The sequence below is a fragment of the Engraulis encrasicolus genome, chromosome 23 (assembly GCF_034702125.1).
Source record: "Engraulis encrasicolus isolate BLACKSEA-1 chromosome 23, IST_EnEncr_1.0, whole genome shotgun sequence".
Lineage (NCBI taxonomy): Eukaryota > Metazoa > Chordata > Actinopteri > Clupeiformes > Engraulidae > Engraulis > Engraulis encrasicolus.
In genome coordinates this window covers 30249972-30262471 of record NC_085879.1, presented here as the reverse complement: position 1 = coordinate 30262471, position 12500 = coordinate 30249972, and the positions used below count along the sequence as shown (strand labels likewise).

Here is a 12500-nt window from a genome sequence, read left to right as displayed (position 1 = left end):
TTTTTCTCCTCTCTTCTCTTCTCCTCTTCTCTTCTCCTCTTCTCCTCTCCTCTTCTTCTCTCCTCTCTTCTCTTCTCCTATCCTCTCCTCTTCTCCTCTCTCCTCTCCTCTTCTCCTCTCCTCTCCTCTCTTCTCCTCTCCTCTCCTCTCCTCTTCTTCTCCTCTCTTCTCTTCTCCTCTCCTCTCTTCTCCTCTCTTCTCCTCTCCTCTCCTCTTCTCCTCTCCTCTCTTCTCTTCTCCTCTCCTCTCCTCTCCTTCTCTCCTCTCTTCTTTCGCCGATGCTCTGCCCTCTACAGAGGCGAGCTTCGCACTGCACGAGATCAAACGCGGGTGGAGGAGCCTGCCTCGCATTCCCTGGCAGCTTCAAAGAAAATTCACAGGCCTCTGAAAAAGGAGCAATCATAAGACTGAATTTTTATGCCACTGCCTGCCCGCGAAAAAAAAAGAGAGATAGAGAAGGAGCGGGAGAGAGAGAGAGAGGAAGGAAAAAATGATACCTTGTTCCAGTCGTTGTTCTGATTCATATATGGTTGTTTTTTGTTTTGTTTTTTTTGTTTTCCCTCACCACACCCCCTGAGAACATGACTGTTGGAGATGTGTGTATTTTATTTTTCTGGCAAAGGCGTTGCCTAAGTAACAGTAATGTTTCCGGCCCACACGCACTCACGCACGCACACACACTCACACTCACACAGATACACACACATACTCCCTTAATTTCTATTCTTACATGTCTTCCTTGCTGAGGGCGGATTTCGACTGTTGGCAGACAAGGCATCATCGCATCGCATAGCAGACAGAAGAACTCCTCTAACCGTGTGATGGGGGGCTGGCCTGTATTGCTATTTTTTAATTGGTTGGTGGAGTGTCATCATGCCCAGTCTAGCTGTCAGCGCAATGGGATTCCTTACAATCATCCATTCTAGAACGTATTTGCTAACCAAGAGATTGCATGGCACAGAGTTATGCTGTGCCCGTTGTTCTGTCAAGAGTGGCAAGATCCATGCAACTGAGGGATTTTTTTTGTCTCTTTTTGAGAAAAGAAAAACAATATAGATATCTAAATGATGATGGTCCATGCAAGCACACTATTAGTCTGCTTCCTAGTAAGGACAAAACACCCAATTTGGCAATTTTTGGATGACCACACTGTGATTTTTCTGTCACACAAAATCATATATTTCTTGTACTGTGTGTGTGTGTGTGTGTGTGTGTGAGAGAGAGAGAGAGAGAGAGAGAGAGAGAGAGAGAGAGAGAGAGAGAGAGAGAGAGAGAGAGAGAGAGAGAGAGAGAGAGACATTATTGTTTCTATTGATACTTATTGTTATTATATGTACTTCGATGCTTTGGCAATACGAACGTCATGCCAATAAAGCACTATTGAACTGAGAGAGAGAGAGCGAGAGAGAGAGAGAGAGATCAACATGTGAGAAATTGATGATGATGATGATGATGATGATGATGATGATGATGATCAAAAAGTATGGTGTAGTCCTAACTGTAATGATCATATTGGAATGAATAAATTTACTACAATATTGTATGTATGTCCAAGTTATTGTATTCTATTGAGTGAATCTACACATACCTTTGCATTTCCCATAAGCCGTATAGTGGTTTTGTGTGCAGCTTCACGACAACAGTAAAGTGTAGCTATTTCTGTGTTTATAGTAAATCTTCAGCCTGAGATGATGGTTCTTGCTGGCATTTCTCGTCAAGTGTCTCGTTGAGTCTGAAGCCTGTGGCGTAACCCGCAGCGGGTTACACACTCTATAAAGCGATCAATCACATGGAATTTGTTGTTGAAGTAATTGCTTCAGTTTGCACTTCCCGGCGATCGATGGAGTGAACACGTCAGACCATGTAGAACACTCTCCTGTGCGTCTCGAACGCCCCTGAACAGAGCTCGTGCAGTGCTGTGCCAAAGCTTTAGGCTATCTGCCTCTGATTTTCCTATGTTGAGAGCATCACGACTCTTTATTTTCTGTGACACCTTCTTCCCCGTGTGGACGGTGAAGGCGGGTCTGACGGAGATAGAACATCTATGTTAAGTTTGTTTGTCGAGGGCAACACACCTCCCCACACGTCGAACAACCAGACCACTTTATTTACGCTTGTAATTTATTGGATGTGATTAACGAGGAGACGAAACTGGATCCTCTCCTCTGGATACTGAATGACAACGTACTGAATGACAACTGTTATTGCAAGTTGTTTGAAGTTTTGACAATCTACTAATGTAGGGTTGCCAACTGTCAATGAAAAAAATACGGGACACTTCATCGTGCCGGAGGTCTGAGGATCATCCCCCAGAAAATTTAGCATTTCTTAGATGTAATTTCCTGCATTTTAACGTCCCGTGTCCCGTTTCAGTTCAATACGGAACCCGTACTTTTATCTGTAAATACAGGACGATTCCGTATTTCAAGGGACGGTTGGCAACCCTATACTAATGACTAATTCGATATTGTAGCCTAATAGCCTCCTTTCTGACAGGTGACGTTGGAGTTGGACCTGTGTTTTTTTCCCCCACTACGTTAATCGAAGTTCCTTCATTTTTTTAACCCCGCAATGGAAACTGCTCATCCACCATCATCAGTAGCTGCTCTTTGATCTCGAGGTAGGATGTACGCATGCGCCCCTCATTGGCTTCATCGCACTGTCTGGAGTAAGTTGAATGTGCGCTGTCCTTCGCTAGATCCAAAATCCTACCAAAACACTTGCAATGGAGAGGATCAGGAAAACCCGATCGCTTTTCGTTATTGGACCTTTAATTATGACCATGGTTTGCGCGCAAAGGTAAGCTGTCTATTTCGTCTGCGCCTAATGAGATCTATGAGAATATAACGCAATTGATGAGAAATCAGACGTTTTCATCTAATGATGTGACACATTCCTTTTGGTTGTAGAGAGAGAGACCCTAGCAATATGCCCGTGGTGAAGGATACGGTGGACAGACTGATGAAAGGATACGACATTCGGTTGAGGCCAGATTTTGGAGGTAAGGCTGCTAAATTGGATGCAATTCTTTCACAATCTATGACGTGCTGTACATGCACAATGACATGCGAGTCTAGTTTAATTGACCAACGGCGCATAGCTGTTTATTGTCCTCTTCAAATCTACAGCCTAATGACCGGGTCTATTGGCATAATTACGTTCAATTGGGTTACACGGTTTATAACATGCTATTAAGATAGCACCTTTCCCGTGGAGGCGGGTGCTCAACTTGCTTTTATCGATTCCATACGCGGTGCAACTTTGGCCGCATCCCTCCAGTAATTGGTATGCTACCTGTAATTTTTAATCACCCACATTATGCTGGAGACCAGCTCAACCCCGATTAATAAACGGGGCTGGTGTGGGGAGTCGGTGGCTCGTGGAGCCAAGCTAAAACGAGCCAGGGAAAGTGGACTCAACCACGTATGAACAGTGTCGTGGTGGTAACTGACGAACACTTTGTAGCAAAAAAAACTGACACATTTTGACATGTTACCGTTTTGATTTTGTGATTTAGCCGTGCGCAAAAATCATTGGGAATAGCCTAATATGGAACGATGGACGACTGGGCTGTTAATTTGGAGCGAGAACATCAGAAACGCAAAAAACCCTGTGCGATCTATCACGTAATTTCAGTGATACAAGTGCTTTCACTCTGCCTCTCCTTTTCAGGTGCACCGGTGGCGGTTGGGATGAACATAGACATAGCCAGTATAGACATGGTATCGGAGGTAAACATGGTAGGTAGCGCTCATTATTTTTTTCCAGTGTGAAAATGAAACAGCCAGGGATGTGGTTGTCAAATGGCTTTTCTTGTCTTGCATGTGTGCGCGCTCGGCTGGATAAAATGGTTACAGTTGTTGCCGTTTGGAATGGAAGAAAATCTCATGCTCCATGGCACGCCCCCTGCTTAATTGATAAAGACACTGTTTACATGAGCTTGCGAATTTACCGGAGTATCTTCTGTCAGGCTTGTTGCTAAGTCCTGTATCGTGTGTAGGTTGTCATCAGCTCTGCGTTTTGGAGCTGCACACGGAGAGCGAGCGAGGCGAAGCTACATTTGAATTCAAAACACACGCGCACTGGCGCACTCACACGTACGCCCGCACGCCGTACGCTCGTCCAGCGCACACCACACACTGCGTGTCTCTTACTATTTCATGTGTCGCGCTTTTCTTTATGCAACATTAGCAGAGCTGATAGATTATATATGGGCAAAGACAGGAGGCGAGGAGGACGCTCTCTTTTCTTTTCTCCGCCATCAAATGGAGTTCAAGGTGAGAGCTCCTCTCCTCAAGGAGAGCCAATTGACGTTGCACACCTTTTAAAAAACGCCCGCCTTGAAAAGATGATTATGGAAGCATTAGGCAAATGTAAAAGTCGATAGTCTATGTGAGCTCATGTATCCAAGGAGGTGTAATGGCTCTCTCTCTCTCTCTCTCTCTCTCTCTCTCTCTCTCTCTCTCTCTCTCTCTCTCTCTCTCTCTCTCTCTGTCTTCTGTACTGATGGGAAAACATTTACATATTTCAGCTTTCCTAGCGGGCAGAGAGAAGAAAGTTCGCCCCACGCAATGGTATCCCCTGTCGGCGGCACTAGCTAGCTAGATGACATCCCGTAATCATTCTGGGATGCAAATCGAATTACACTTTTTTTTTTTTTTTTTTGCTGTGCGCTGCCGCCGTGGCTGTAGCCTAGATCCCCCCCCCCAGCCTCCAAGACGCGCCATCAGATAACGGCTCCAGAAAGATTGTTCTCTTTGAGTAATGGACGGATTTGCATGTGAAGAGGCAAATGAAGAACGTTTTCACTAATTTGGCAGAGCGTGTGTAGCTTAGAACTAGACATTTCTGTCTTTTTGTCTTTCCTCATTTTTAAAAACAATGTTTCATAATTGTGGATATATGGATCTAATTGGATACTTGCAAGTATCGTAGTACACATACGTGATAAAGCAGAGTGGATAGGCTAGCAGGGAAAGGCAGGGCCAATGATTTGACCAGCTATACTGGCAGTTAGTTGTTTCATCTATGAAGATGTCAGTGATCTAAAAATAAACGTTTGGAGTGCTGGGTGAACATACATACTGTTGATTCCTGCAGAGATGAACTTTGACACCTTTCAGTGCGCTCATCTGCACCACTTCATACTTGCATATGTAGCAGATCTCTCTCTCTCACACACACACACACACACACACACACACACACACACACACATGGAAATACAGTACATACATACTCACCCATACACACGCACATGCACGCACGCACACACACACACACACACACACACACACACACACACACACACACACACACACACACACACACACACACACACACACACACACACACACACAAGTAAACATACAGTAGGCCTACATGCATACTCACCCATACACATGCGCGCACGCACACACACACACACACACACACACACACACACACACACACACACACACACACACACACACACACACACACACGTAAACATACAGTACCCGTACAGTACAGTTCTCCATACTCACCCAAACACACGCACACAGACACTCTCGCAGATTTACACCTCCCCCCCCACACACACACACACAAGTAAACATAGAGTACATGCATACTGACCCATACACACGCACATTTCTGTGCGCACACACACACACACACACACACAAACACAGACAGACACACACACACACACACACACACACACACACACACACACACACACACGTAAACATACAGTACATACTCACCCATACACGTAAACATACAGTACATACTCACCCATACACACGCGCGCGCGCGCGCACACACACACACACACAAGTAAACATACAGTACATACTCACCCATACACGTAAACATACAGTACATACTCACCCATACACGTAAACATACAGTACATACTCACCCATACACACGCGCGCGCGCACACACACACACACACACAAGTAAACATACAGTAGTCCTACATGCATACTCACCCACACACATGCACACAGACACTTTCGCTGATTTACACGCACGTGCCCACACACACACACACACACACACAGATCCACAAGTAAACATACACACTCACCCATACACACGCATGAACACTTTTGCAGACTTACACTTATGCACACACACACGCACACGCACACATACACAAACTCGCACGCAGACGCAATCATACGTTCACACACATACGCACATGCCTGGACACACACAAACACATGCTCAGACACGCACACCCACAAACACCTGCCACACCCACACTGATGTACCCACACTGATGTAGCCGACACACACACACACACACACACACACACACACACACATACACACACACTCTTTCTGTCTCACTCACTACCCCCCCCCCCCCCCCGACACACACACACACACACACACACGCGCACACACACACACACACACACACATTACTTCCAAAATAACACACAATGGGGTTCTCTCAGTATGTATGACTGTTGGTGCCATATACAGTAACAGCCTACAGCAGACGTGGGCAAACTCAGGCCCACTCAGCCATTTCATGCGGCCCTCAGAGCCTTTTACAAAGAACAAAAATGCAGATTCATATGGTCACTCATTCTTAGATTGGCTACCTACAACAAGGGCCTTGGAAACCTAAATTACTAAAGTCTACATCTAGATACAATTAGCAGGAATGGCATAACTGACAATGGTGTAATTATGTTGCCGTACACCATGTCTTATTATTGGCACCGGCAAGTTGCCTACGATATCCGGCCCTTTTGGTCAACTTTCTAAACCCAATATGGCCCTTGGGCCAAAATAATTGCCCACCCCTGACCTACAGCTATTTGGTCTGGTCACTCCTTTCTGTCGTCACATGGAAATCCCCTTCTCCTTTAGCCCCGTAAGACCATAATGACAATGACTAAGTCGTAATGTATTACCAAGGGCCCTGCGTATTATCAGTGGTAGTAGCGTAGTGGTGTAGTACTATGGTGATAACGTTTTTTTCAGTGTTCCGCTGGTGGGATGTTGCGCGTTAATGGGCTATGATAACCCCAAACCCCAATACAAATATTGTTTCTGAGCTCCGGAGGAATTGGGAACTCCACCCACTTTGTCGAGAAGCAATCAACTTTGAGCAGCTCCAATGGCCCTGCGTAGAGGCGTGTTAAAGGCAGTGACATGGTTTAAGCAGAGACGTTTTATTGGGAATAAGAAAATGTTTGGTTTAAATCTTAGCACAGCCTTTTCTGGCCTCAACCAGTAGTAAACCGTGGGAGGCTGGTTAACTAGGTCGATTGGGAAACATTATTCGTTTTATTTTTTGGTCAGACCAACATCTCGGTACGAGATTTGAAAGTCGATGATAATCCATCCCCTGAGGGTATGGATTTTTTTTTTTTAGGCAAACGGCAAAGACTGGGCACATCCGGCAGAGCAATTGCTCAGGTGTGGTGTTGATACAAGCTACCCATCTGGTTGAGCTTTTGTGCCAAGCTATTACAATACATTATTACATCGTGTTTGGCAGGCGTTTTTTAACCAAAGCGACTTACAATCGAGGACATAATCATAGCCAACATCACTAACAGATATGAAATGTACAGAAACTATACAGAACAACACGTGCAGATGCAAAGTAGGGTTAGCTTCTTTAAAAAAAAAAAATGTTTTAAGTAAAGTAGAGTACACACACATACACATCATGCCAACGCGTCTGGCCTGGGACCATTACAACACACTACATTAGGGTCATTCATTTCACGTGAAATACATGAGTATTTCGTAAGTTGTAGAGCCAGAAAAGAGCTTTCAAACAACACCACAGACATCTTTTTGTGACTTACACTGATATAATCAAGGCTGAATAGTGTCCTACCCTCATATGTACACCTCTCCTAGTCTGTTTCTCCCTTAATATTGGTGTCAGATTCACACAAATGCAGTTCTGGGGTTCTACCTTGCTACTAAAAAGGTACACCAAGTATGATTGAAATCTTTGTTGGTCCGGTCGGGTCCCAAAGTGTCTGATTTCACGTGAAATGACCCATTAGTGCGCATAATGGAAACAGAGGGGGCATCTGGCAGAAGATGTGTTGATATGAGTTACCCATCTGGCTCAGCTACTGTAATAACAATTACACGCACTACTGTCTCACCCTTAAGTGTAAAGGTACCAGAGGTGTCAAAAGTAAAAGTAAAAGTAAAAAAAAAGAAACACACAAGTTCCCGCACAAGTAACTCGTCTTACGATCAGCTAACTGTCCACTGGTTGGATCAAGTTTGTGGTAAGTCCCTGATAGGTTTTCAGTATTTTTCAGTAACAACACAGTTTATCTATCCCATTAGTTACAATGGAGTAAATAGTGTAACAGCTATGTAATGCCATGTGCTAGTGTTGTAATTACACCACAAAAGTACTTTTACTTTTAATTTTGACACCTCTGAAAGGTACCGAACATTTTGTTTGCACTGGCACGCTCTGCTGATTGACGACGTACAGTAGGCTTGTCTGGCGTACTGCATGGGGACCTGTATACACGCTATCTGATTTGCTGACGGATCTGTCGTTAAACATTTCTGAACATTCACTTCGTTTACATGATGTTTTTAATTCCGAATTAATAATTCTGAATTACATCGTTCTGTGGAGTGTACTTTGAGCTTTCCTTTAATTCCGAATTAAGAGGTGTTTACATGATGTTTTCAAAGTGGAATTAAGCTTTATTCAGAATGAAACAAAGTTCATTCGGAATTAAATGTCTCATGTAAACGTAGCCATTGTCACTACAAATGCATGCAAAGGTTCATTACTGTTGACCCGCATGCCGGAAGACAAATAACTATGCAGGTATCTTTTGTAGTCAAAGAATTTCACCCTTGTGATAGTGTGATCCCCTTGCAGTTGGTTACAGGTTCAAATCCCACCCTTTATTGGAAAAAGTAGAAGTCCGCTCACTGTAGCTCCGCTTTGAAATTTATTTAGGTTATTTAGGTTATTTAGGCCACATGCCTGATGAAGACCCTGTTGGGTCGAAACGTTGTATGACCTAAATACATTTCAAAGCGGAGCTACAGTATGCAGACTTCTACGTTTTCAATATCAGATGCACCTTTGTCCTGCACCTGGCCTCAGAGAGGTGGGATTTGCATACTCCTACTCTTTTGAAGATCAAATCCCACCCTTACCTCTTCCTAAACCTCCGTCCATGTCTGCTGTCCGTGGTGCTTTGAGCAAGGCACCCAACCTCACATTGTTCCAGTAATCAATCAATACCCTGTTCATAATTGTGAGTCAATTTGGATAAAAGTGGTAGCTGAGTGTAATGTAATGTCCCTGCCCCTGGCTGTTTTGTATCACAGTCAGAGTGCCTGTTTGTTTGGTGCCCTAAGCACCCAGGTCTAACCGTTTGATGCTGAACTTTTACTCCAAGCAGTGATGGGCAAACTGGACTCGTGACTTACAATCCTTCATATTCCAAATGACCTTATACCTGTCCAATTCCACCAGTCAATCACCTGGCTGAATTGAACAGGCAAAACCAAGTCATTGGGCATGTGTGGGACGAGATTGTAACTAATGAATCCATTTTGCCCATCACTGATTATAAATCATTGTCATTACCTAAATGGCAATGACCAAGTTGGAATCTGTTACTCAAAAACGCTCTGTAATGCCATAGCAATGTTGCTATGATCACGTTTTCTCAGCAGTTCAACAGTTATTTGGAATGCTGTGATTACAACTATACATATAGGTTTTTCATTTGCAAACATTCTTTTTGTGAGGGGGGGCGAGATGCTAAGCAGCCAACCATGTGAGCTCGTTTTTATTTGACCGACAGCAGATTCCAATAATCAGAGGTTGAATAGTGCGCAGCCAGGGTTGCTCAGCCAGAGATTCTTTACGAGCGGTAAACCCATGTATGAAAAGGTTACACTGGGCTGGGTGAGTTCTCGTCCCCTCTGCATTTCTCTCTCCCTCGGTATGTAACTGAGGTGTTCCTGCACAGTCCGTCCCCTTCGGTTCTCGAACGCTCCACCTAGTCAATGCATCGGTTCGGGTATGGGAGGCACAGCACAATACCGCTGACGCTGAGCTAAAGAACCAGTCTGATAGGTCAAAGCATCCGATACTGTACGAGGCTTCTGGAGGGAGGTTTACTAATGTTCCTCTCTCTGCCACTCTCTGCTAGTTGACCTCCATTACATTAATTCCATCTCTTCAGTTGAGACAGCTACTGATACTAAGCAGCAGTGTTGTGTGGCAGACTGCTTTTTAAAAAATATATTTTTTGGGAGGGTCTTTTTCGACTTTTTTTGGTAGGACAGTGTGAGAGGTGGACAAGAAGCGAGTGGGGAGAGAGAGACGGGGAAGGGCCGGCAAATGACCCGGGCCGGGAATCTAACCCGGGTCAGCCGCATGGTAGAAGAGTGCCCTATCGTTTGGCCACGGCAGGGCCAGCAGACTGCTTTTAATGCCCGAGATGAACCCAATGAGATTGATCTTCTGAGCATTTAGCCTCTTAGGCCACTGATCTGATTTCACTGATCTGATGCGTGATGGTGGTGTTGATTCTCAGCAGATGATTTAGTTTAGGTTGTAAATATCATCACTGCTGAGTGGCATCAGTGTCATCAGCAGTGAGAGGCGTCTTTTGCCATGCTGATTGTGATGGAGTCTTTTTTTTTTGATGGTAATGTTTGACTGTGTCGAATGCTGATTAGATTAGAATGTTTTTTTTTTTTTAGCATTCTGGAACTCACTCTTGTTCCCATAGGAACACTGTTTGTGCACATGTAGAAATGGAATGTGTCCTTGTATTGTAGTGGTGATGCTTGTTTTGTTCTGTGTGGCCACGTCATAGTTGACATTCGGTTAGCTGTAGTACTGTGTATGCAAGAGAGAAGAAATTAGAAATGAACCCTAAAGTCATGCATTTTTGACCACAGGTTTTCAGGGTGCTACTTGTATGCTCTGAAGTGCTCCACTCTCTCTCTCTCTCTCTCTCTCTCTCCCACTTGGATCCACCCCTTGTCTCTCCTGTCTTTTTCCCCTCATGGTCTCTCTCTCTCTCTCTCTCTCTCTCTCTCCTTGTTTTCTCATGATGGCATTTTCCCTTCTGCAAGTCCTACATGTATGCGCGCTCATTATTCCAGGACGGTCTCCGTCCGCACCGTAAACAGCTGGTTGTCGTCCTCATTAAGGGCAGGACAAATGCCCCGGGTGAGAGGGTGAGGTGGTGAGGGGGTGGGGACGGTGCCATAACCCCCCTAGTGGTGGTGGAGGTGGTGTGGTGGTGATGGAGGTGGTGTGGTGTGGTGGAGCTTGTGTTGTGGAGGTGGTGTGGTGGTGGAGGTGGTGGTGTGGTGGTGGTGGTGGTGTGGTGGTGTGGTGAAGCTTGTGTGGTGGAGGTGGTGTGGAGAAGGTGGCGTGGTGGTGGTGGTGGTGGTGGAGTTGGTGTGGTGGAGGTGGTGATGTTCCAGGTTACCCAGGTCCCAGAGGCCAACTGCACCCCAACCCCACCCCACCCCACCCCCTGCATGGGTAAACCGATAGGGGAGGGAGGGGGGACGAAGGGGTCGGTTGTCCCGGGCCCAGGGAGAGCTGGAAAATTGTGGTCCAGGGCCCAGCCAAAGCTGTCTGTGGCCCTGCCCTCGCTTCCCACAATATGTAAATAGGAGCCCTTTTCTCTCTCGATGTTTGTTGCTACTCCGGCGGAAGGTGGCAACAGGAAACGCGCGAAAGGTCATTGGTGCCCTTACGGCAATGCACTAGATCCTTTTAGCTTCAGAGTTAAGAATGTGTGTGTGTGTGTGTGTGTGTGTGTGTGTGTGTGTGAGTGAGTGAGCATGTTAGCGAGACGTGGCGTGGCGTGCATTGCCGTGTCACGTCGCTCTTGCGTTGACATTAAACCAACGACAACACCCCCCCCCCCCACACACACACACACACACACACACACAAGCACACACACACGCGCGCACGCGCACACACATACACATCCTCGTGCTATTTCTGGGTGGCACAATCTCTCGAGTCTGTCTGTGATGGCGAAAACCAGGCTATGCTCTTTCGAAGTCGTGTCAAGCTCTGTTGACTCAAGATTTTTTTTTTGCAAAACAGAAACATTATCCAACTTTATGATGTTATAATTGATCCTGTTTGATGCAAACCTAGACAAGTTTCTCTTGTTTTTTTTTCACCATACACTCACTCTTTCACTCTCACGTTCACCATACTTCTCTCACAAGACAAAGTGGGTTATTTATCTTTTTTTTCTTTTCGCCTTTTTCAGCAATTTCCTGTTTGGTCAATACTTTGGTTATCGAACGCACAGAGAGATTCAGTGCAGAGAAAAGAAGAGAGGAGATACGGGATACACTGGAACAATGCAGCTCTGTAAAATGCAATTTGCCTGCTGCGGAGTAAGGATTTTCACCCAGTTCTTCTAGAATTTTACTCAAACACTCTACAGCTCCCATAGAAGTCTGTGTTGAAAATCTCGCAAAGTCCTTAT

The 12500-nt window shown here is 45.2% G+C and overlaps 2 protein-coding genes across 2 annotated transcripts in view; both read left to right on the top strand.

The window, feature by feature from the left end:
- The window catches only part of sfxn1 (sideroflexin 1), a 192315-nt gene that overhangs the window by 110482 nt on the left and 69333 nt on the right, over positions 1-12500 (top strand). The window lies entirely within an intron of this gene.
- The window catches only part of gabrb2a (gamma-aminobutyric acid type A receptor subunit beta2a), a 109076-nt gene continuing 99206 nt past the window's right edge, over positions 2631-12500 (top strand). Inside the window, exons 1-3 of the mRNA XM_063190058.1 lie at positions 2631-2799; positions 2910-3001; positions 3673-3740. Of these exons, the coding sequence (XP_063046128.1) occupies positions 2726-2799; positions 2910-3001; positions 3673-3740 (234 nt within the window). The 5' untranslated portion in view covers positions 2631-2725. The remainder of the gene's footprint in view (positions 2800-2909; positions 3002-3672; positions 3741-12500) is intronic.